Source organism: Pleurodeles waltl, chromosome 4_2 (assembly GCF_031143425.1).
Source record: "Pleurodeles waltl isolate 20211129_DDA chromosome 4_2, aPleWal1.hap1.20221129, whole genome shotgun sequence".
Lineage (NCBI taxonomy): Eukaryota > Metazoa > Chordata > Amphibia > Caudata > Salamandridae > Pleurodeles > Pleurodeles waltl.
This window is the reverse complement of record NC_090443.1, coordinates 324985572-325011485: the sequence shown is the minus strand read 5'-3', so window position 1 is coordinate 325011485 and position 25914 is coordinate 324985572. Positions and strand designations below refer to the sequence as shown.

At 47.5% G+C, this 25914-nt stretch overlaps 1 protein-coding gene across 4 annotated transcripts in view; it reads right to left on the bottom strand.

Annotated features, from left to right (window-relative positions):
• SUN2 (Sad1 and UNC84 domain containing 2) overlaps window positions 1–25914 on the bottom strand; it is a 177495-nt gene that overhangs the window by 12429 nt on the left and 139152 nt on the right. For all 4 annotated transcript variants that reach the window (XM_069231309.1, XM_069231308.1, XM_069231310.1 and 1 more), the window contains 2 exons: window positions 657–893; window positions 142–226 (listed from right to left, as the gene is read on the bottom strand). In XM_069231309.1, the coding sequence (XP_069087410.1) occupies window positions 142–226; window positions 657–893 (322 nt within the window). The remainder of the gene's footprint in view (window positions 1–141; window positions 227–656; window positions 894–25914) is intronic.

The window sequence follows — 25914 nt, the reverse complement described above, 5'->3', positions numbered from 1 at the left end:
TCAGTTTTTTTTTTCTTTTTTTTTTAAACACTGCCACCTGCTGTCTGACACAAGGTCGCTGGCATGAACTAGTGTTAGATCAAGCCTATCATTTACTTCCCCACATTACTCCACCACGAGTGACTGACTGTGATAACATACCTGAAGACTCCAGTGCGTAATCTACAAGTCCGATGCGGTCCTCGCTAAACCGGCTCAAGGCACGGTTTACTATCTGATGGACGTCCTGAAAAGAAACGAGAGGTGCATCAATCTAAGGACCAGTATTAACAGACATCAGGGGTGAGAGAGAGTTATACAGGTAACAGGGAAAGGCACACAAGCTATAGATTGAGATTTACAACAACAACATTCATGAGAGAGTGGAATTAGCAGGTTAGGGGGTGGGTGCATCAATCTCTGGACCGACATGACCAGGGTCAACAAATGTAAGAGTGCGCTGTGCAGGTTAACAGGGAGAGGTGCATCCATCTATACACTGACATTACTAGGGGCATCACGTGTAGAAAGGGGCCGAAGCTGGTTGTAATGGGGCTGGTGTATTAATCTACAGAGCAGTAGGAACAATGCAGCAAACCATAGGCATTATTATGGCAGGTCAGTTATGAGAAAGTGGCACACGTAAAAGGGATGCTTGTTTGTATTTGATCGCTCACCTCTTCCGTAACACCACTGAGTGCTCCTCCTTGCAGCACAACCCCCACACGAGCAGAGGCATGCTGTGGTGACCTTTTCTGCTCCTCCTTGGCTGCAGCCAGAATTCGGCGCTCAAGATCAAGGAGCTGCTCCTGCAGCTCGTCACGGCGCAGGAAGACACCAGAGAGTGACCCGGTTCCAGAAGTGCCCACTGGTAAGAGGAGACGCTGAACCCATTCTGGAAACTGCTGCTCTATCTGGACGAGAAAGGAGCAGAAGTGCAAGACATGAAGCTACAGTGTAGAACCACTGTGTGTTGGAGAGCTGAAAACAGAGTGCACATGCGCACCAAGGTGACCCAATGAACAGACATGCAGCAAACAGCTAAACATTTGAAACTACTGCAATGAGAAATAATGATCAATTACTTACCTTCAGTAATGTTTATTATGGAAGAGAATCTAGCTGCAGATTCCCCACCTTTTGAATACTTCCCAGACACCGGATAGGATCCGGAAACCTTTTAGTAGTATCTTGCCGTGCCGTCAAGTGGCACCGTAGAGCTCTGCACTGATGCCGTTCCACTCTGGAAACTATGTGCGAGGCCCATACAGGCACCAACCTTCCTAACGTCAGTTGATTTTGAGGCTTTCCACTCCTCCAGACATTGAACCCCAAGAGCAGTGCTTAAGTTGTTAAGGGTGCCAGGAACCCTTGCCAAGAAGCCTCTGCAGCTTGCACCACCAGTTGACTCTTCCGGAGCTGCCAATGACCACACCAACACCTTATTAATCATCAGTCTCTTAAACATGTGACAATTCCAGGCCTTCAACACTAAAAACAAATGGCCTGGGTGGTAGGTATTAGTATTTTTTTTTATTGCGCATTGAATTAATAAACAGCTGTTGTCCTTATCTCTAAATTCGACTGACAGCGCCATGGTGAACAGACTGCCATAAGTGCCAGTGCTGACAATTAAGTCTCGGTGCTTAGCACCGGAAACCACTGCCTCAATTTAAGCACAGCCCAAGAGTGAAGTGAGCGTGAGCAGTGTGAGGATTCCTAGACTTGGGATCTTCATAAAGAGTAAAGTCTGAAAGAGCATAACCTGGCTGTGCCAGTGTGCCTCTTAAAACGTGAGAAGAACGGGTGGTTTTTCTTTTTGTAATGTGTAAAATGAATTGTTAAATGTAGTGCACTGAAATATATCAGTAAATGTGCACAATAAAGTTAATGTTTCATGTATGCCATACTTAATCCTCATTTCCAAGAATGTTAATGTTATGGTATTCTAGAAAGTTTATTCTTTATCATTTTATATTCGACAAGTATAATTTTTAAAGCATATTGAACTGAAAGTACATTCATGTTCATTTTAGCATGGTCAGAGTGAAGGGCGCATTCTTTTTTGTGTGTTCTAATCTTCAATGTGAAAGCTTGTTTTTCCGAAGTTGCAGGTGCCGAAGCTAACAAGGAGCTTGTTGTGCACGAGAGATAAGAGAGTCTGAGAGAAGCGCTGCAGGACAGAAGGAGTTTCCTGGCACTGGCAGCTATAGCTTTGAGAATCCTGAATGTGAGGGTGTATCAAGGTTGAGTGCCGAAGGCTTCAGGAGACCGAAGTGTCAATTATAATTGATTTGTGGTTTTGTTTTTTAAATGAGAGTTTTGGTTATGATGCCATCACAGCTGGAAAACCAAGATTTAAGTGTGGTTTAATTGGCAAGAGATTCAGATTCCCCTTGCTCAGAGAGGACCTTTCTGAGTTACAGGCCTCATACTTTTTGTGGCTTCATGCCACCACACCTCTCGAACAGAATCTTCTACTGAAGTTCTGTTTGCTAACCTTTCCCAGATATTCCTTTAGTATTAGAAAACTTTAGGAGCTAGGATCAATGGTTAGGGAAGAGAACTTAATTTTAGACTACAGACATCACATACTTGTCCAGATTTTCTGCATTGTCGCTATTGCAGTCCTGGCCTTCTATATGATACTTAGATTTAATATTGTGCAACACCTGAATTCTCCATAGGTGATAATATATATCTATACTATGGTTTTGAGACTCACTTATGTAACTTTGGCCTTGAGTCTGTAATAGAACCCTTTAAAGAGTTAATGTGGACTTTGAGGTTTAATGCATGACTATGGATTTGCACTTTAATTGATTTATATAATCTGGTAAATTCATTTCTCCATCCCTCGGAACACAGAAGAAAGTTTCATTGGAAACCAGAGTTAGGCCCTGTGCTGGATCAGATGGTAGCAGAGGACAGTTCTCTTTCTAATGTAGAGAAACATGGAACCGTACACTCAAGCAGTTGGTCCCCAGAGCCCAAACCCTAGTGTCCATGTCCAAAGTTGGAGACTCTGAGAAGTTGTGGAGATCGGAAGAGAATTGTACTGGCAGCGGAAGAGTGAGTATTAATAGCATTGAAGAGTGCGGCGTTTTTGTGTTTAGCTTGCGCTGATTGTGAAATTAGATTGTGTTTTGCAGAGATGTTTTTGATGTTGTGTGAGTGTGGGGATTTATAAAGACTTTAAAATGGTAATTGGGTCCGACATGGCCTAAGATTCCTGGATAGTTTAAAAGGTGTAGAAGACACAATTTTATAATGTCTGCTGAGTGGTTGTGTTTGTTGTGAGACGTGGTCAACGGTACGGTTATAATAGTTAGTTACTTTGCATCTGTGTGAGACAATTCGTATGCTGGATCTTAATGCACAGAGAGAAACTGTACTGATTCAGATGCTATGTCGACCTGGCAAGTGCACCCACTTGCCAGGCACAAATCTTCCCTTTTTGTACATGTAAGGCAACTCTAAGGTATGCCCTAGGTAGCCCCATGGCAGGGTGCAGTGTGTTTAAAAGGTAGGACATGTACTGGTGTGTTTTACATGTCCTGATAGCGAAATACTGCCAAATTCGTTTTTCACTATTGCAAGGCCTATCTCTCCCTTAATTTAACATGGGGATTGCCTTTAAATATCTTTTAAGTGTAGTTTGCTATTGGGAGCAGATGGAGATGTGGGGTTTGGGATCTCTAAACTCACAATCTAAAAATAAATTTTTTGGTACAATTGTTTTTAGATTGTCTGTTGAAAATGCCCCTTTTAGAAAGTAGGCATTTTATTGCCTAACCATTCTGTGCTTCTGCCTCCCAGTGGAATCTATGTCTGGGTCAGACCGACAGTTGGGCTGTTTGTGAATTCCCTCTAAAAAGTGACACAAAGGGAGTGGAGGTGTGTCCTGCATATCCTGACGAGTCTTCCTCGGCTAGAGTGGGAGGGAGGAGCTGACACCTGCACCTGAAAGAGCTGTCTCCAACACCCAGGAGTGTTTGGGGCCAGGTCTGGGATCTTGTGAACAACAGAGACTTTCCTTTGAAGTTTGCCTACTTCAAAGGCAGAATGAGTATAAGTAGTGGACCCAAGACCCCAGATTTTTAGAACACTTCTGGATCAAGAGGAACCTCTGCCAAGGAAAAGAACGGAAGAGCTGGAGGAGTACTGCCCCTTTGCTGTGTGTGCTTTGCTGGGTTGGTCTGCAGTTGCTGCTTCTGCCTTAAACAGGACAAAGACTGGACTCTGCTGTGTATTCTTCTGGTGAAGTTTCTCCAAGGGCTTGAAGTAGAGCTTGCCTCCTGTTGAAGTCTCCAGGATATCAAAGACTTCAGGTTCATCTGCCTCTAGCACTGGGAACTGTGTTTTTTGTGCAGCAACAGAAGAAAAACCACCACAATGCTGTCAACAATGCCACTGCCTGCACCATGACCCAATGCTGCCGCATGGAGCCGTGCCCTGCTTCGCACTGCAACCCTGGCCTCACCAACGCCGCCACCTGACGCCATCACAGAGACGCTGCTTGCACCGTGACCTGTGGGTCCCGCACTCGACATTGCCCTGCTCACAACGCAGCCGTGGGATTTCCGAAGCCGCTCTATGCTGGCAACGACTCCGCTGCCTGCACCGTGGCCTGAGGACACCGCTCGTGAGGTACACAAAACACCGTTCCATACCGCAGCCCCGGTCCACCAATGCCAGCATCATCGACTCCAGCAACGACGCTGCCTGCACCTCGACCTGGAGACACCACACGTCGCACCGCTTTACACCGCAGCCCTGGTGTCAACATTGCAGGATGCCATCACCGAGCCACTGCCTGCACAGTGACCTATGGGCACCACACATCGCATCGTCCGGATTCGCACCGCAGCCCCGACGGCATCAACACCCATGCTCCTGACTTCGTCATCATCCCGGAAATCGATCTGCAACGCATGCACCTTCAAGGGCCTGATGACCCATGCACGTACCTCCGGAACCAACGCCACACCGGTTCTCATCGCAAGGACCACAACACCCTATATTTCCATTGTACTGTTTGCGGCTTTTTCTGACACCATAGCTGGCCCGCGAACCTGTGGTCTGCATGAACTGTTGGATTTGTTGTTCACAACGCTGTGATAGCCCCAGACAGAGCTATCAACTTCAAGGAACTATATTTTTACAATAATTCTTGCAAAATTCATAACTTTATTATTGTATGCTGGATTTTTCTAGTTTTGGTCTTGCTTTACACAGATAAATACTGGTTATATTTCTAAAACTGGTGCGGTGTCCTTTTGTAGTGCTTTCATTGTATTACTATGTATTGTGTGCAAATTGTAGGAAGCTGCCCTGGTGTGTGGCGAGTACCTAAGGTATTATCACCTTATCTCAGGTCCAGGTATCCCCTATTAATGAAGTGTAGTCAGTGTCTAGGAAGCCAGGCTCTCTAAAGGTAGCAGTGGATGAGCAGTCAAGACTTATCTAGGAGACATGCAAAGCTCATGCAATACCACTGTAGTCACACAACACTTAAACACATGGAAGAACCACACAGTGGTACAAAAATAAAGGTACTTTATTTTAGTGACACAAATACTGAAATACTATATAGGCAATACCCCAACTGGAGGTAAGTAATGAAAATGTCACTTACCCAGTGTACATCTGTTCGTGGCATCAGTCGCTGTAGATTCGCATGTTTTGCATAGCTCGCCATCTGGTGTTGGGTCGGAGTGTTACAAGTTGTTTTTCTTCGAAGAAGTCTTTCGAGTCACGGGACCGAGTGACTCCTCCTTTTGTCTCCATTGCGCATGGGCGTCGACTCCATCTTCGATTGTTTTTCCCCGCAGAGGGTGAGGTAGGAGTTGTATTGTAGTAATAGTGCCCATGCAATGGAGTGACTAAGTATGTACCTATTTAAGGTTAAAATAATATATATACAAATAGTTGAAGGTACCTTCCGAACTGCTACAGGCTCCCGGGGAGGCGGGTGGGCACATGCGAATCTACAGCGACTGATGCCACGAACAGATGTACACTGGTAAGTGACATTTTCAGTTCGATGGCATCTGTCGCTGTAGATACGCATGTTTTGCATAGACTAGTAAGCAGTTATCTCCCCAAAGCGGTGGCTCAGCCTGTAGGAGTGGGAGTAGTCTGAAACAATGTTCTTAATACGGCTTGACCTACTGTGGCTTGTTGTGCGGATAACACGTCTACACAGTAGTGCTTGGTGAATGTGTGAGGCGTAGACCATGTGGCTGCCTTACATATTTCTTGCATTGGGATGTTTCCTAGAAAGGCCATGGTAGCACCTTTCTTTCTGGTTGAGTGTGCCCTTGGTGTAATGGGCAGTTGTCGTTTAGCTTTAAGGTAGCAGATTTGGATGCATTTAACTATCCATCTGGCTATACCTTGTTTTGATATTGGGTTTCCTGCATGAGGTTTTTGGAATGCAATAAATAGCTGTTTAGTTTTCCTGATGCTCTTTGTTCTGTCAATGTAATACATTAATGCTCTTTTGACATCTAAAGTATGTAGTGCCCTCTCAGCTACGGAATCTGGCTGTGGGAAGAACACTGGAAGTTCCACTGTTTGATTTAGATGGAACAGTGAAATAACTTTTGGTAGAAATTTAGGATTAGTCCTTAGGACGACCTTATTTTTGTGTAGCTGTATAAAAGGTTCTTGTATTGTAAACGCCTGAATCTCGCTTACCCTTCTTAGAGAGGTAATGGCGATGAGAAATGCAACCTTCCATGTTAGGAACTGTATTTCGCAGGAGTGCATGGGTTCAAAAGGTGGACCCATAAGTCTAGTTAAGACAACATTTAGGTTCCATGAAGGAACAGGTGGTGTTCTTGGTGGAATAATTCTTTTAAGGCCCTCCATGAATGCTTTAATGACTGGTATCCTATATAGGGAAGTTGAATAGGTAGGCTGCAGGTATGCAGATATTGCTGCAAGGTGTATTTTAATGGAAGAGAAAGCTAGGTTAGATTTTTGTAAGTGAAGCAAGTAACCCACTACATGTTTTGGGGTTGCGTGTAATGGTTGGATTTGATTAATATGGCAGTAGCAAACAAACCTCTTCCATTTACTGGCATAGCAGTGCCTGGTGGATGGCCTTCTGGCTTGCTTTATGACTTCCATACATTCTTGGGTAAGTTGTAAGTGTCCGAATTCTAGGATTTCAGGAGCCAGATTGCTAGATTCAGCGATGCTGGATCTGGGTGTCTGATCGTTTGGTTGTGTTGTGTCAACAGATCCGGCCTGTTGGGCAGTTTGATGTAGGGTACTACTGATAGGTCTAGCAGCGTTGTGTACCAGGGTTGCCTTGCCCAAGTTGGTGCTATTAATATGAGTTTGAGTTTGTTTTGACTGAGTTTGTTTACCAGATAAGGAAGGAGAGGGAGAGGAGGAAAAGCGTAGGCAAATATCCCTGACCAGTTGATCCATAGGGCATTGCCGTGGGACTGCCTGTGTGGGTATCTGGATGCGAAGTTTTGGCATTTTGCGTTCTCTTTTGTCGCAAACAAGTCTATTTGAGGTGTTCCCCAGAGCGTGAAGTAAGTGTTCAGAATTTGGGGGTGAATTTCCCATTCGTGGACCTGTTGGTGATCTCGAGAGAGAACGTCTGCGAGTTGATTCTGAATTCCTGGGATAAATTGTGCTATTAGGCGAATTTGGTTGTGAATTGCCCAACGCCATATCTCTTGTGCCAGCAGGCTCAATTGCGTTGAGTGCGTCCCCCCTTGTTTGTTTAGATAATACATTGTTGTCATGTTGTCTGTTTTGACGAGAATGTATTTGTGAACTATTATTGGTTGAAAAGCCTTTAGTGCTTGAAAAACTGCTAGCAGTTCTAGGTGATTTATATGCAGTTTTGTTTGATGTACGTTCCATTGTCCTTGTATGCTGTGTTGATCGAGGTGTGCTCCCCACCCTGTCATGGAAGCATCTGTCGTTATTATGTATTGTGGCACTGGGTCTTGGAAAGGCCGCCCTTTGTTTAAATTTATATTGTTCCACCATAGAAGCGAGAGGTAAGTTTGGCGGTCTATTAACACCAGATCTGTAAGGTGACCCTGTGCTTGTGACCACTGTGATGCTAGGCACTGTTGTAAGGGCCTCATGTGCAGTCTTGCGTTTGGGACAATGGCTATGCATGAAGACATCATGCCTAGGAGTTGTAATATCATCTTTGCTTGTATTTTCTGTGTTGGATACATGCGTTGTATGATGTTGTTGAAATTTTGAATTCTTTGTGGACTTGGAGTGGCTACTCCTATTGTTGTGTTTATTATGGCTCCTAGGTATTGTTGTACCTTGCGCGGCAGAATGTTGGATTTTGCGAAGTTGACTGTGAACCCTAGTTTGTAGAGGGTTTGTATGATTTGATTTGTGTGGTGTGAGCACGTTATTAACGAATGGGTCTTGATTAGCCAGTCGTCTAGATACAGGAATACATGTATTTGCTGCCTTCTGATGTGTGCAGCGACTACTGCTAGACATTTGGTAAAGACTCTTGGTGCGGTTGTTAAACCGAAAGGCAGTACCTTGAATTGGTAGTGTATTCCTTTGAATACAAACCTTAGGTATTTCCTGTGCGATGGATGTATTGGTATATGGAAATACGCGTCTTTGAGGTCTAATGTTGTCATGTAGTCGTGTAGTTTCAGCAATGGTAACACTTCTTGTAGTGTGACCATGTGAAAGTGGTCTGATTTGATGTATGTGTTTAGTATTCTTAGGTCTAGGATTGGTCTTAGCGTTTTGTCCTTCTTTGGTATTAAGAAGTACAGTGAATAAACTCCTGTGTTTATTTGTGTGTTTGGTACTAACTCGATTGCGTTCTTTTGCAATAGTGCTTGAACTTCTATCTCCAGGAGCTCGGAATGATGTTTTGATAAATTTTGTGCCCTTGGTGGTATGTTTGGAGGGAATTGTAGAAATTCTATGCAATAACCATTTTGGATAATTGCTAGAACCCAAGTGTCTGTAGTGATTTCCTCCCATGCTTTGTAATAATGACCTATTCTCCCCCCCACTGGTGTTGTGTGGAGGGGGTGAGTGACATGTGAGTCACTGCTTAGTTGTAGGGGTTTTGGGGCTTTGAAATTTTCCCCTATTCCTAGGGAATTGCCCTCCTCTATATTGGCCGCGAAAGCCTCCCCTGTACTGTCCCTGGTAACTGGATGGTGTTGCCTGTGAGGTGCTGGCTTGTGTGGCCTGACCCCGAAACCCCCCTCTAAAGGGTGTTTTGCAGAAGGTGCTGTAATTTCCTCTGCTCTGCGGGGAGTAGAGTGCGCCCATGGCTTTAGCAGTGTCCGTGTCCTTTTTAAGTTTCTCAATCGCCGTGTCCACTTCTGGACCGAACAGTTCTTTTTCGTTGAATGGCATATTGAGAACTGCCTGCTGAATCTCTGGTTTAAACCCAGACGTTCGTAGCCATGCATGCCTTCTGATGGTCACAGATGTATTTATTGTTCTTGCAGCTGTGTCTGCTGCGTCCATGGATGAGCGTATCTGGTTGTTTGAAATGTTCTGTCCTCCTTCAACCACTTGCTTTGCCCTCTTTTGTAGGTCTTTGGGTAGATGTTCAATGAGATGTTGCATCTCATCCCAATGGGCTCTGTCATAGCGCGCAAGAAGTGCCTGTGAGTTAGCGATGCGCCACTGGTTTGCAGCTTGTGCTGCGACTCTCTTTCCAGCTGCATCGAACTTGCGGCTTTCCTTATCTGGGGGTGGTGCGTCCCCAGATGTGTGGGAGTTGGCCCTTTTCCTAGCTGCTCCTACAACGACAGAATCTGGTGGCAGCTGCGAAGTTATGAAAATAGGGTCTGTAGGAGGCGCTTTATACTTTTTTTCCACCCTTGGTGTGATTGCCCTACTTTTGACCGGCTCCTTAAAGATGTCTTTTGCGTGCCGAAGCATACCAGGGAGCATAGGCAGGCTTTGGTAGGAGCTGTGGGTGGCAGAGAGGGTGTTGAATAGAAAGTCATCCTCGACCTGTTCTGAGTGGAGGCTTACATTGTGGAATTGTGCTGCTCTAGCCACCACCTGAGAATATGCAGTACTGTCCTCTGGTGGTGATGGCTTTGTAGGGTATGCCTCCGGACTGTTATCTGACACAGGGGCGTCGTATAAGTCCCATGCGTCCTGATCCTGGTCACCTTGGCTCATGGTGGTGTGAGCCGGGGAATGTGATGGAGTTTGTGCTGGCGAGACGTGAATTATAGGTGGAGGAGAGGGTGGTGGAGTAACCCTTTTCACCATTTTTGTTTGTGGTGTTTGGTCAGTTTGAAATTCCAGTCTTCTCTTTCTCCTAATAGGGGGAAGGGTGCTTATCTTTCCTGTCCCCTGCTGTATAAAAATAAGTTTCTGCGTATGGTCTACATCGGTGGATTGCAGGTCTTCCTCAAACCTATGCTTTCGCATTTGGGAGGTCATTGATTGCTCTTCGGTATAAGAGCCTGAAACTGGGTCGGTTGCAGGTTGTTTAGGCACCGAAACCCTGTCTGCATCTTTTTTCGGCTCCGAGGTGGCTTTTTTCTTTTTCGGAGTCGAAACATCTCGGCGTCGATCTTCATCGGTGCCGCTGTCTTGGCGTCGAGCCGTGTCTACACCGCTATCTCGGTGTCGATGTATGTCTCCAGCACTTTCTTGGTCCCGAGAAGGCTGCGTGCCGGTGTCTCGACCGGAGTCAGACGGTCTCGGCACTGATTGGGCCTTTTTCGGTGCAGACGGTCGGTCACCGAATTTATGGGTGGAGCCATGGCCTGGTGGCAGTGGCGTCCCCTGGGCCTTGACAATCTTCTTATGAGTGCTTTTCGACGTCTTACTCACGGTTCGTGGATCGTCGAATTCCTCGGAGTCCGATTCGTGTATCGAAAAGGTTTCTTCCTCTTCCTGTACCTCGAACTCTCGGTGCGCTGTCGGCGTGGACGCCATTTGAAGTCTTCTTGCTCGACGGTCTCGGAGTGTTTTTCGGGACCGGAACGCACGACAGGCCTCGCAAGTGTCTTCACTGTGCTCAGGTGATAGGCACAGGTTACAGACCAAGTGTTGGTCTGAATAGGGGTATTTTTTGTGGCACTTGGGACAGAAACGAAACGGGGTCCGTTCCATCGGCGTTCTTCAACACGCGGTCGGGCCGAGCAGGCCCCGACGGGGATCGAAAACTACCCCGAAGGGCTCCGGAGCTCTTCGATCTTCGATGCGGTGTTGATTCTGACTACGCCGATCCCGAACGCAATACCGACGAAAATCTTCCGAAATTTAGCTGTTTTTCCGTTCCGAAACTCGGAGCGACAGGAACACGTCCGAACCCGATGGCGGAAAAAAAACAATCGAAGATGGAGTCGACGCCCATGCGCAATGGAGACAAAAGGAGGAGTCACTCGGTCCCGTGACTCGAAAGACTTCTTCGAAGAAAAACAACTTGTAACACTCCAACCCAACACCCGATGGCGAGCTATGCAAAACATGCGTATCTACAGCGACAGATGCCATCTAACACACACTATTACATGTACAGTAGCAGTCCTGAATTATCATAAAAAGGCAAACAGTGAAAGCAATAGAGGAATACTGAAGGCCTTGGGGAGGACGAAATCATATACTAAGAAAGTGGAATGCGAAAGTCGGGCCTCCAACCAAGGAAGTGGAATTGGTGGAGGGGAGCTGGAGGAACTAGGAAACACACAAGGTAAGTAACGGAGTGGCCCGCAGCGACCAGGAGAAAAGCGATAAGTAACTGGTTTTCCGCAAGCCCCACCAAAAGAACTTCAGAGAAGGATATTGCAAGACCCAGACAAGTCTGCAAGAAACCAAAGGTGGATCCTGGAAGAGGATGACCTGGAAAAGAAGGGGACCAAGTCCAGGTCACGGAGTGTCCGGTGGTGCATGAGCCACTACCAACCTGTCTGTGGATGCAGGATCTGGTCGAAGGTGAGACGAAGACGGTCAGCAATGCAGCCCTGGAGCAGCTGAAGAGTTCCTGGGTGATGCAATCGACATCCCATGCTGTAGGAGGAATTGCAGTTGGTCTATGGTGTGGTCAAAAACACCAGCAAGCCTTGGCAAATGTCACGAATAAAGAAAAGTGGAGCTGCCAGGGATAAGCAAGGTCCAGGGGGACTCAATCCACGGAAGGGAGTCCCGGGTGACCTTCAGCGTCCAGGAGTCTGAAGAGGCAGCCCCCACAGTTGACCCACAGACAGCAAGCACATGAGTCGCGGTGAGGCCCATGCAGCACACTTGGAAAGGAGCCCCACGTCACTGGAGAAGCATGCAGAGGTCTGTGTGTCGCAGGAAAGAGTGATGGGGGCTAGAGCTACACAGAGCCTGAAGATCCTTAAAGGAGATACCAACAAGCCTTGGCAGCTGCAACAAACGCAGTGCATGGCGGTACTGTCCTGCGTGGGGAGGCAGGGACTTACCGTCTCCAAGGGAACCACTCCAGACCGCCACCCATGATGCAGGATCCACGCAGCTCAGGAAGAGAGGAGATCCACACAGCCAGTTGTCATTGCAGTTTGTGACTGCGGATGCAGGGGAGTGACTCCTTCACTCCAAGAGAGATTCCTTCTTGCTTCATGTGCAGCTTGTAGACTCGTCACCCTGCACAGCTGGGGAATAGTTGCAGTTGCTGTAGGGAGCCGGAGAAACAATGTTGCAAAGCAGAGTACATGCTGCAACCTATGTGGAATGCCCTGGGTACCATATACCAGGGACTTATACGGGGACACCAGCATGCCAAATGTGGGGCGTGTGAAGTCCCAGCAACCAAATTTAGAGGGAGAAAGCACAGTCACTAGGGTCCTGGTTAGCAGGATCCCAGTGAACACAGTCAAAACATACTGACATCAGGCAATAAGTCGGGGTAACCATGCCAAAAAGAGGGTACTTTCTTTATTAACCCATCCTCCCCAAATGAAAGAAAATAACACTCACCTTGGCCAGAAGAGTCCTAATTGTCTAAGTGGACCTCTGCATTGGAGTGTTTTCTCCCAGTATTATTTTCCACTGTATGACCCCCTTCCCTGTGGGGAAGTGGACCACCCTATCAGTCTGTGTTTTTGTCCTGTCATGTGCCTAACCCATGGGCTCTCTAGTTCCCTTGTTAAAGGTTGTGGACTTAAGGGTGATAGAGCAGGGCACGATGGCTGTCCCTGGAGAACTATGGTACGGCTGGATTGCTGCCCTAAGGGGTGCAGAGCAGGACAAGGATGCTGCCCTAAAGGCTCTAGAGGTGGACAGGATTGCTGCTCTAAGTGGAGTAGAGAAGGACAGAAGGGCTGTCCTAAAGCTCCTAAAGGACAGGATGGCTGTCGTAAATTGTCAGAGGCAGTGCAGAATTACTGCCCCAAAGTTCTCACTGAAGGTCAGGAGGGCTGTTTTAAGTTTTCTAAGATAGGGCATGGTTGCTGTTCTACCTTAGGTTCCTTCCAGAGGGATTCTTTTACCCATAGGAGCTAAGCTGCTATAGCTTTCGGTTCCTGTGCTACAGGTTTCACCCTGGGGTCGTTTCCTCCCTTAGAGGAGTGGGCTCCTCAGTGGGAGTGTGTACAGGAGGTAACTCTGTATCCTGCCTGTCCTAGTTTTACGACTGTCCAGGGCTCCTTTGCCTCCTTGCTCTTTAGCCTGTGTTGAGGTTAAAGTGAGGAGGTATTTAGGGATGCCCAGCATGGCTGCATGGGCCAGTAACTACTTCAGCCCCAGCTGAGGTCTCCAGGTCATTACTTAGGAGGCACTCTACAGGTAGGTTAGGGGAGCCTACCACCTGTTTAGGGTCAGTAACTCCACCCCAGCTAAATCTACCGTAGCTATGGGGGAGGCACTGAGTGGAATTATTCACATGAGTGACTTGGTACATGTGACCAAGTAGGTGTTGTTCAGGTGACACTAGGTTTTCAGTAACTATGGTGACATTGGCACCTGTGTCCCTGTAGGCCTCAGCCTCAAGCCCATTTACCAGGATATGCTGCTTGTACTTATCCATGTTAACGGGGCAAACAGCTAGGGTGGCAAGCCCAGTGCCACCCTTAGAGACAAACGTTGTCCCAAGGGTTTCTATACCTACCCCAGGTCCCACTACAGACCCAACTACACTTTACGGCTGACTACTGCTACCACTGTTGTTGCTACTACTAGAGGTTCTAAGGGTAGTAGTGGTAGTAGCAGGCTTGGTGCTATTTTTGGGTCAAGTGCTCTCAAAGGCAATAGAAAACAGTGAAAGCAATAGACAATACTGGAGGCCTGTTAGGGTGGGGGGGACTGAACCATATACTGAGAAAGTGGAATGCGAAAGTCAGGCCCCCCACCCAAGGAAGTGGAATCGGTGGAGGGGAGCTGCAGGAACTAGGAAACCCACAAGGTAAGTACCAGAGTGCCCCCCAGCAACCAGGAGAAAAGAGGTAAGTAACTGGTTCTCCCCAAACCCACCAAAAGGACTCAAGAGAATGATATTGCAAGACCCAGACAAGTCTGCAAAAAAAAAAAAAAAAAAAAAAAGAAAAAAAAGGTAGATCCTGGAAGAGGAAGACCTGCAAAAGAAGGGGACCAAGTCCAGTTCACATTGGACTTTCCGGTGGTGCATGAGCCACTACCCACCTGTCTGTGGATGCAGGATCTGGTCAAAGGTGAGATGAAGACTGTCAGCAGTGCAGGCCTGGAGCAACTGAAGAGTTCCTGGGTCATGCAGTCGACGTCCCACGCTGCATGAAGAATTGCAGTTGGTCTATGGTGTGGAAAAAACACCAACAAGCCTTGGCAAAGGCAAATGTCACGAATGAAGAGAAGTGGAGCTGCCAGGGACCAGCAAGGTCAAAGGGGGCTCAATCCATAGAAGGAAGTCCCAGATTTCTCTCAATGACCAGGAGAGTCTGAAGAAGAGGAGGAGGCAGCTCCCACAGATGACCCACAGGCAGCAAGCACAAGAGTCACTGTGAGGCCCACGCAGCACACCTTTAAAGGAGTCCCACGTCGCTGAAGAAGCACACAGACAGCTGTGTGTCACAGGGAAGAGGGCTGAGGGCTAGGGCTACACAGAGCCTGAAGATCCCTTGGAGGAGATGCCAACAAGCCTTGGTAGCTGCAAGAGACATGGTGGGAGGTAGTGACTTATGTCCAGTACATGGGTAAAATGGCTTCCCTGCACTCATGAAGTCCAGGAAAATGGAGCTGGAGTTTGTGGGTGCACCTCTGCTCATGCAGAGGTGCCCTCACACACAGGTACCTGCACCCTGCCCTCTGGGCTAGGAGGGTCTAGCATAGGGGTCACTTACAGTGACCTGGTGCAATGACCTGAAGTGAGAGGGTGCATGCACCATTTCACGCAGGCTGCAACAGCAGGCCTGCAGACACATTTTACATGGGCTCCCATGGATGGCCTAATACATGCTGCAGCCCATGGGCAACCCTTGGTGCTCCAATGCCCTGGGTACTATATACTAGTGACTTGCATGGGGACACCAGTATGCCAAATGTGGGATGTGTGAAGTCCCCGCAACCAAATTTAGAGGGAGAAAGCAGTCACTGGGGTCATGGTTAGCAGGATCCCAGTGAACACAGTCAATACTTCATCAGGCAAAAAGTGGGGGTAACCATGCCAAAAAAGAGGGCACTTTCCTATACAAATGCTTTACACATTGCTTCTGAGATAAGCCTGACTGCTTGTGCCAAGCTACCAAGGGGGTGAGCAGGGGTTATCTGAGCTGAGTATCACCCTTACCCTGACTAAAATGAGAGCCCCTACTTGGGCAGGGTATAAACTGACTGGCAACTAGAGATCCCATTTTTAATTGGTATCACAAAAGCAAAAGGGGGAAACATTGAAGCCCTTTAAAACATTGCACAACAATTGGTGACTTAAACAAGGACGGCTGACATGGCAACTACAAGATGAGTGAAAGGGCAGAAGGATAGCCTTTAACCATGACCTGAGCAAAGCCTTGTCAGGCAAGAGTAAATACAAGCAACAGAACGTCAGATAACTTGGCCTACAGGAAGTCAATCTGGCATGTGCAAAATGTAACCACAAATTTGTCCCAATTACAGGTGTATACAGTTTTCATTGAGGGACACCTGGCTGCCAAAATGACCTCAACTACCTCTGGAAGAAGGTCAAAGATGGTCAGCTGTCGCCATTCAATATCCAAGCATGAAGGTAAAGGTTGCGAAGGCTGGAGTGCAGAACCCTGCCCTGTTGCTGTGACAGCAGGTCCTTCCAAAGGGGCAGCCTGATTGGAGGACAGATGCTCAAGGCTAGGACTTCTCAATACCATACTCTTCGGATCCACTAGGATGAGTTGGGCACTGTCGGTTGTGATCCATATGAGAACTTAGGGCAGGAGTGGTATTGATGGAAAGGCAAACAGGAGTCCAGAGTTCTGCTAGAGCGCATTTCCAAGGGAGAGACGCCTTGGAGACACCAATTCGCAGAAGTGGAGACCCTGCACATTCTCTGCAGTGGCGAATAGATCTAGCCAAGTTTCGTCCCTTTCGCTGAAGAGATCTTGTGCCATCTCCAGTTGTAGCTGCCATGTCTGATCTGCCGGGTGTAGACTGCTGAGCTAATCCACACTGGCATTCAAGGATACTGCTAGGTAGTTCACCACAAGAAAATTTTCCTGACGGCCCAGCCATTTTCAGAGGAGCAAGGCCTCCAGACACAGGGTGCGTGAACCTGCCTTCCCACCAACCACCTTGTTAGTTGCAGTACCATCCGGCGGTTGGTCTGTGAGCACCTGTATCAGCCTCCCTTTGGTGGACAGAAGGAAGGCTTTGAATGCCAAGCAAATGGCCCTCAGCTCCAACAGGTTGCTTTGGAGCTCGGACTCCGCAGGATACCAGATGCAACTGATCTCCACCCCTCCCAAGTGGAGGCCCAACCCAGAAGTGATGCATCAATAACTAGAGTTTAGTCTGGGTGGGAAAGGGAGAGAGAGGGGTCTGACCTAATAGTGGTCCAGCAACCTGCAGCTCTGTTGCAGTAGTCTCCTCTAAAATCTAGACACGTCGGAGAGGCCCACTTGATGTTGGGCTCAACAGGACATCAGATCCTACTGCAGAGCCTTAATATGCCACCTAGCATGCTCTTCCAGAAGGATGGAGGAGTCCATCTGATCCACTAGCCTCAAAGTCAACCTCGCTGAAATCCAGGATCAAGCCTGAAAGATCAGGATCATACCCTGAATTTCCTGGACCCGCTTTCTCGGTGAAAGGCACTAAACCGGACCACGTCCAGAATGGCACCAAAGAAAAGGAGCTTCTGAAAAGGGTCAGGTGTGAATTCCGCACATGCATGGGGAAGCCAAAAGACAACAGGAGGTTCACTGTAGTCTGGATGTGAGTGACGACTGTCTGGGGCAAACCCGCCTTGAACAACTAGTTGTAAAGGCAGGGGAAGATTGACACCCTGATCTTCGAAGGTGAGCTGCCACCACCTGTATCACTTTCTTGAATACCCGAGGGAAACTAGTGAGACCAAAAGGGAGCATGCAAACTAAAAATGCTTTGGCCCCACCATAGACCGCAGGTAGCACTGGTGGGCTGGCAAGATGGGTCCAACTGTGCCATCCAGTCTCCAGGTTCGAGGGCAGACAGTGAGAGAGTGCCGGTCTAAAATAGGCTCCAGGCCTCCAGCTTTCTAGGGCCCCAGAATGTAGCAAGAATTACAACCACAACCCACTTCTTGCACTAGCACCCTCTCTATTGCTCCTTTGGCCGAAAAAGCTCGCACTTCCTCCCGCGAAATGGAGAGAAGGTCCTCAGTCAGTCACGGGGAGATGGTGGAAGGTGCAGGGGAGACATAAATGAAGGGCATGGCATAGCACCAGAGGACGATCTGTGAAATCCACCTGCTCGAAGTTATTTCTTGCAAACCTGGGTTGAATCAGTGGATTCTGTCACCCACCGAGTCATGGTGCCCCTGAAAGGACACGCCAAAGAGATTTGACTGGTGAGGCTGCAGGGGAGAGCTGTTAACTGAGCGGTCCGTGAATTTAGCCATGGAGGCAGTGGGCACCTTGGTTCGGCAACAAAACTGTTCGGTTTCTTGAAGAAGCTAACGGTGTTGGGCACCTCAGGCAAATCCGCAAAAACAGCAGTGGAATTGTTGAGGTTATTGAGGTGGGAAGAAAGGTATTTTTCCTTGTCCCCGAACAGCTGAGTCCCATCGAAAGGCATGTCCATCAAAGAGGACTGGACATCGCCACAGAACCCAGTCGCTCACTGCCACGCATGGAGGGGAATGGCAACACGGGTGCCTATGGCCCGCCTGTTGGAATCAGTGGTGTCCAAGCCACAACGAATTATGAATTTGGCTGCATTAGGATGATCTTGAATCGCATGAGAGAGAACAGGTCGAAAGTCTTTGGGCACACCAGTGAGGACATGCATTACACAATCCCAAAGGGCATGTGAGCAGCATCCCTAAAAGCAGCTGGTGTTAGGAGACCAGAGGGCCAGATTGGTGAAATAATGTACACACTTGCCAAACGTTTCCACCCGCTTAAATTTCCTGCAGGGGCGAGTGATAGTAAATGTGTTGGGATTAGATCGTCTCTTGGAGGCTTACAACACTAGGCTCTGGGGTGCAAGGTTCTGCGAGAGAAAAACAGTGGCCTGGAGCAGAGTGATAGCACCTGGCAATATGTTAATTAACTGATGGGCCAGAACAAGGTTTGGCCCAAGACCCCAATAAATTATTTGTGAGTGCCTCGTTAAATTGAAGGGGCTCAGAAGAGGTTTACCCTGATTGGAGAACGTCTGTCAAGACATTAGTTTTACCTCCAAAGTGGGGAGCTTGATGTTAAGCACTTCAACCACCGTATGCACTAACTACCAGGGCGTATGAAGCGGATTACTCCGACTCATCCAGGGAATAAGAGTAGACTAGTTTCCCGGGGGGTATCGAGACCACTAGCCTCCCGCAAGTCTGTGTACCAATTATCATCCTGGTTGGAATGTTTGAACTCATCACCCAGGGCAGAGTAACTGTCAGAATCAGTACCAAAAAGGGACTGCAGAGTATGTTGCCTTCCTTGTAGATGTGGAAAATCAGGCGGGGAAGGAGCTCCTCCAGCAGGACTTAGATTGAGGTTGGACTAGAGCAGACTCAACATCAGAAAGCTATCAGATCCTCTTCCTCTTGGATCGATGGAGTCGGCATTTCCATTGAGGTACCTGGGGCTGGCATAGGTTGTGGAGGTGGAAGCAGCGTCGGAACTGGCAAAATAGGCTCAAAGGGTCCAACTGGTGCCGAGGGAAAACCTGAGGGCGGTTGTCCAGAAAGAAGGCTCTTGGGGACCAAAGATGCCACAGAGGGTGTCAGTAAGGATCCAAAGAGCCAGATCATGCCTGCATGGAACTCTGATGTGATGTGGAATGGTCATCGGCCTCAGGAATGTGAAATCTGCCAGTACTAGTTGTGGAATTGGCTCCAAAGTCAGTTGGCTTTGGGAGCGAGATAAGTGGCATCACTCCTGCTCAGGCGAATGAGAGTGGCACGAGGGAGCGTAATCCTGCTTTGTCTTTTCAAGCTTTTTTCAGACTAAGCTGAGGATCTGGACTGTGACGGAAACTGGTGTCTCGAGAGACCAAGGTTTGGACATGGACTGCAACTTGGTTTGGCCTCGATGAGGAGTCTTTTTGTGCTTGGTGACAAAGTTTTGCCCTGCAGCCCATGAAGGCCTTCAGATTCACCAACGTGCAGTCGCTGCAGGCCTTGGAGTAGTCAAACAACCCCATACCCCACAGCCATACCTGGTGGTGTATCCATCACAGACATTTGTTTGAGACTGCCCCTGTAGGAAAGTACCCTCTTTTTAGCATAATTACCCCCACGTTTTGCCTGATGTCAGTAAGTTTTGACTGTGTTTACTGGGATCCAGCTAACCATACCCCACATTTGGCATACTGGTGTCCCCCATATAAGTCACTTGTATATGGTACCAGGTAATTGGGACACCACGGGTTCCTCATAGGATGCAGCATGTATTCTGCCACCCATGAGAGCCCATGTAAAATGTGTCTGCAGGCCTGCCATTGCAGTCTGCATGAAAAGTTGCATGCACCCTTTCATTTGAGGCCACTGCACTGGGTCACTGTAAGTCACCTCTATGGTAGGCCCTCCTAGCCCAGAGGTCACGGTGCAGGTACCTGTGTGTGAGGGCACCCCTGCATGAGCAGAGGTGCCCCCACGAACTCCAGCTCCGTTTTCCTGGACTTCGTGAGTGCGGGGAAGCCACTTTACCAGTGTACTGGACATAGGTCATTACTTATGGCCTGCTACATAATGGTAACTCCGAACCTGGGAATATTTGGTATCAAACATGTCGGAATCATACCCCAATACTGTTGCCAGTATTGGTTGTATGATTCGATGCACTCTGGGGGCTCCTTAGAGGACCCCCATCTTTGCTCCTACCAGTCTGCAGGGTTTTCCAGGGCAGCCCATGCTGCTGCCATCCTACAGACAGGTTTCTGCCCTCCTACTGCTTGACCAGCTCAAGCCCAGGAAGGCAGAACAAAGGATTTCCTGTGGAGGGGGAGGCACCCCACTCTCCCTTTGGTAATAGGTGTTACATGAATAAGGGAGGGGTAGCCTCCCCAAGCCACTGGTGTGCTTTGAAGGGCACAATTGGTGCCCTCCTTGCATGAACTAGTCTACATCAGTTCCGGGACCTCGAGTCTAACCACTCCCCCGTCCATATCCACCCCAGGGGTGGTGCTCAGAGCTCCTCTAGGTGGCCACTTGATTCTGCCATCTTTAATCTAAGGTGGGCATAGGCCTCTGCGATCATCTGAGTGGCCACGTCAAAGCTCCCTCCTGATAGGTGGTCACCTTGCTAGGTGACCAATCCCCCTTCGGGGGCTATTTAAGGTCTCCCTCTTGGGTGGGTCCTCAGATTCAACGAGCAAGATTCCAGCAGGACTCACCTGCAAAGTTTACTTCGACTTCTGGCCATTGAAACTGCAAATGGGATTCACAGGAACCTACAAACTGCAGCTACGGCGACGACTCTGCTCTGCAACATTGTTTCTCTGGCTCCTTCCAGCAAGTGCAACTTTTACCCGGCTGTGCATCCTCTGAGGGTGACGAGTCTTCAGTCTGCACAAGAAGCAAGAAGGAATCTCCTTTAGAGTGAAGGAGTCACCCCCTGCATCCATTAGGCACCAACTGCAACGACCGGCTGCGTGGATCTCCTCTCCTTCAGAGCTGTGTGGATCTTGCATCACAGGTGGTGGTCTGGAGTGGTCCCCTTGGTCTTCTCTACCAGCTGTCCAACTTGGAAGACTGTAACGGTAAGCCCTTGCCTCTCCACGCAGGATAGTAGCCCTGTGCACCACATCTCTTGCAGCTACCAAGGATTGTTGGCATCTCCTCCAAGGTATCTCAAGCACTGTGTAGCCCCAGCCTCCAGCACTCTTTCTTGAGATGCACAGCCCTCTGCATGCTTCTCCTCGGACGTGGGACTCCTTTCAAGGTGTGCTGTGTGAGCCTCACCACAAATCCTGTGCTTGCTGCCTGTGGGGGCTGCCACCTCTCCCTGTGACTCTCCTCACTGGTGAGGGTCACCCGGGACTCCCCTCCGTGGGTTTAGCCCCCCCCTGGATCTTGCTGGTTTCCGGCAGTTCCGCATTTCTTCATCCACAACATTTGTCTTTGCCAAGGCTTTTTGGTGGTTTTTCCAAACCATTGACCAACTGCAATCCTCCTTCCGGTGTGGGACATCGACTGCATCACTCCAGGAACTCTTCAGCTGCTCCAAATAATGCACTGCTGACTGTATTCGTCCACCGTCGACCTCGTCCTGCATCCACAGATGGGTGGGTAGCGGCTCCTGCCACCACCGGACACTCCCACGTGAACTGGATTTGGTTCCCTTCTTTTCCAGGTCCTTCTCTTCCAGGCTCCACCTTTGATTTCTTGCAGTCTTGTCTGGGTCTTGCAATATCCTTCTCTAAAGTCCTTTTGGTGGGTTTGGGGAGAACCAGTAACTTTTCTCCTGGTCGCTGGGGGGCACTCTGGTACTTACCCGTGGGTTTCCTAGTTCCTCCAGCTCCCCTCCACTGACTCCACTTTCTGGGGTGGGGGCCCGACTTTCGCATTCCACTTTCTTAGTGCATGGTTTGGTCCCCCACTAGGCATCAGTATTGTCTATTGCTGTCACAGTTTTCTATTGCATTCTATGCTAATTCCTGACTTCTAATGTACATAAAATAGCGTGTTTACTTAACTCCAGTTGGGATATTGCCTATTTAGTATTTTGGTATTTGTGCTATCATAAGTACCATTATTTTTGGTAACACTGTGGTTCTTTCATGTGTGTGAGTGCTGTGTGACTACAGTGGTATTACATAAGCTTTGTATGTCTCCTACATACGTTTTGGCTGCTCATCCACATCTAACTTGAGAGGGCCTGCCTTCCTAGATACTGACTACACCTCACTAATAGGAGATACTTGGACCTGGTATAAGGTGATAACACCAGAGGTTCTCGCCACACCAGTCCAGCTTCCTAGAGCTCCTACAGGACTTGAAACCTGTCATAGGACTTGCACACTGAAGACATTTTGAGGTAAAATGTCTGAAAGAGAACTGAAGGGAGCTCTGGATCCGCATCTGGTCGTGTGGAAAGAAAATAACTGATATTAGCACACAGGGATGGCGCCTATTTGGGCCCCACTTGTCATTTCAGAAGTGGAAGTGAGTAAGTGCCAAGCTGCACAGCGCCACCTGATGGCACACTGAGGTACTGCTGAAAAGTTTCCAGATTAAGGGCCTGATTTAGATATTGACAGATGAGTTACTCCGTCACAACAGTGATGATATCCCATTCACAAATATCTAAATCCCATTACATACTATGGGATTTAGATATTGGCTGACGGGATACCCATCACCGTTGTGATGGAGTAACTGGCCTGCCAATATCTAAATCAGCCCCTAAGTCTGACACCTGGAAGAATATTCAAAAGGTGAGTAAATCTGTGGGTAAAAGTGTCTTTCAGGAAGTAACTTTATATATAAAAACATAGGGGCCAATTCACAAAGCATGTTATGACCATAAATGGTTCCTTCTACTTCAGATTGCTATCCCCCCCCCCCAAAAAAAAAATAAAAAAAAATAAAAAATAAAGATACCGATAAGGCATACATGATTTTACTACTGTGTAATTCTCTGCAATGAATTTGCAGAGTTATGCAGTAATAAATCTCATACTAGGAGGGGAGAGTTGGAAGAACTAGGCTTGGTTTGCCTTGTAAATTTGTGAGGGTTTAGAAACTCGAATCCGACCCTTTCTAATCCTGAATATCGTAATATTATGCTAGCAAATGACCCGCGTGGCTCCCCTTCTACAAAGTTTAAGGGTGATCCATTCCCTTTCAAACCATGGAACAGTAGGGTTTTTTTCTAAGAAGAAAATAATTGCACTGAGGAAAAAAATACGTGCATTTGCACAGTGCTGTCTTTTCATGATGCATAATTGTACACAGTGTTCAATTCTGCACTGTGGAAAAAGCAAGCTTTAAAAATGTAAATAAATGAAAGTTGTGAATAAGTGAAAATAGTAATTCTACACAAGTGAGGAAAAGACCTTCAACAAAAGCAGTTTACGATTCCCTTCGCGAATTGGCCCATATTCATTAGGTTGGTATTCCCAGGATGTGACATTTGTGGTTGACTTACATTCTATTAGAAAATCGGAAGGCAACTATTTAGGGGCCAAAGTGTGCTCTAACGTAGCCCCTTCACTGTGGGCCCTACCCCTTCTGCTCCATTATAACGTCCAATAAGGAGAATTTGATATGAGAGCAAATGGATTGTGAAGGTGGTGCTGCAAAAGTCAGGTAGGGAAGGTGTAGAAACAGCCAGGAGTTCGTTGTCATTAGCAATTTGGGTTGAAACACCGTAGTAAATACTGGTTTTATGCTGCACTGTCCCAATGTGCAAAACTTACATGGAAAATATATAGGGTAAGATGCAGAGCAGCTCCTGGAAAGGAACCATCTAGTCTTTTGTTTGACTTTAATGATGGTAATGGGAAGGCCTAAGCACAGTGCAAGAAAATAACCTACATTAAATAAGGTTAAAAAGAGTGTTAAATCATTTTGGTGATCTCCATTCTTAAGAGTTTGTCTATTGAGCCAAGTGAAGTCACTGATATCGAGAGAGTTATCTTAGTAATTGATACCATCTGGGAGGTAGAAAGGACAATGGTGTACTGAAGTAGGCCACTAATAGAAGCAAGCTGATTATGTTCTGTTCTTTGCACAGAAAATTACCTTATCTTCAAAAACGTACGTTTAAGTTGCATGGCGTGGCTAGATACCCATGAAAAGTTACTTCAAGTTATGTGCAGTACATACTGCCCTTTGGTAAATACATTTAGCCCTCAAGGAGAAGAATTCTGTTAGTAGAGAAATTATGAGGAAGATAGAGTGAAAATAGTTGCCTATAAAAATTTGCTTGCCTTCGTTAACGCCTTATCTTGTAGAAACTATCTAGCTGCAGATTCCATACTTTAGAATAATCCCCAGGCATCAGAGTGGATCCAGAAAAGTTTTATGAGTAGTGTCCCTGTGTGCCGAACACTTTGTGTGGCACTGTCAGCGTCGTCCATGCCTGAAGTGACTTATGTGGTGCCTATGTAGACATTACCCCAATGAGCTGACGTCAGTTTCTTTTCACAACTTTTCATGTCAGGAGTGTGGAGAAATGAAGGACACTGACCACTGCTGTGGAAATCTGGGGCCTTGAAAGGGGAAATGCCTTGACCCTAGAAATATGCTCGCAGAATGGGAGGATGAGAGAGACGGTAAGGAATCTGCGGTTAGACAGAGTCTTTAACAGATAAGGCGTCACCAAGGGGAAGTAACTTTTTCAACTGCTAGAGACTTGTAGTCGCAGATTCCTTATCTTAGAATATATACCCAAGCAATACCTCCCCAGAGGTGGGTTTGCGAAACTTTCACACAAGAAGGTCCTGCAGGACTGAGCTGGCAAAGTGCCCATCCCGAAGTATCTGACTGTCCAGGGAGTAGTGCTTGGTAAACGTCTGCAGGACCTGAAATCCATGTGCTAATACAGCAGTTGCAGCCTTAGCTTTGGTGGAATGAGCACACAAACCCTCATGGGTTTGCTTTGTGTTCAGTGCATAGCAGTTTTGAATGCAGAACATGATACAGCGACATACCCCATGAAGAGTTGGTCATCCACCCGGAAATCTTTTGTGCTGTCATGGTAGAACAACAACACTCTTCTTGGGTACAGACGATGGAGTCGTTCCTCTTTCTTAGAGGGATGCAGAGAAGCATAAAACATAGGTAGGGTGACGGACTGGCCCGCATGAAAGGTTTCGACGACTTTTGACATAAAGGAAGCTCTAATACGATGAGCCAGAAAAAGATGGAGAGCTATGGAGGCTTAGATGACAAAACATGGAGCTCACTGACCCTCAAGGCAGATGTTATTGCCACTCAGAAGCCCATCCTGATGGGAAGGAGCCCAAGAGGACAATTATGTAGCAGCTAAAAGGGAATACACATCAGAAACGTAAATATAAGATTGAGGTGCCACTGAGGCATGATAAAGGGTGAATATGGAAAAATGTTGGAGCCCTGTCAGAAACCTATTTGTAACAGGGGATATGAAGGGAGATGGCTGGTCTGGCAACCACATGAAGGCTGAGATGGCAGAAAGATGACCCTTTAACCCCTTCGCTGCTAGGCCTTTTCCCCCTTGTGCTAATCCTTTATTTGGCTATTTGGGTAGTTCCTGCTTTGGCCCCCATAACTTTTTGTCCACATAAGGTATCCACGCCAAATTTGTGTACTTTTTCCAACATCCTGTGGATTCTAAAGGTTCCCAGGGTTTGTGGATTACCCTGTAGGGGATTGAGAAATTAGCCAAAATATAGCTTCATTTTGTGTTTTTG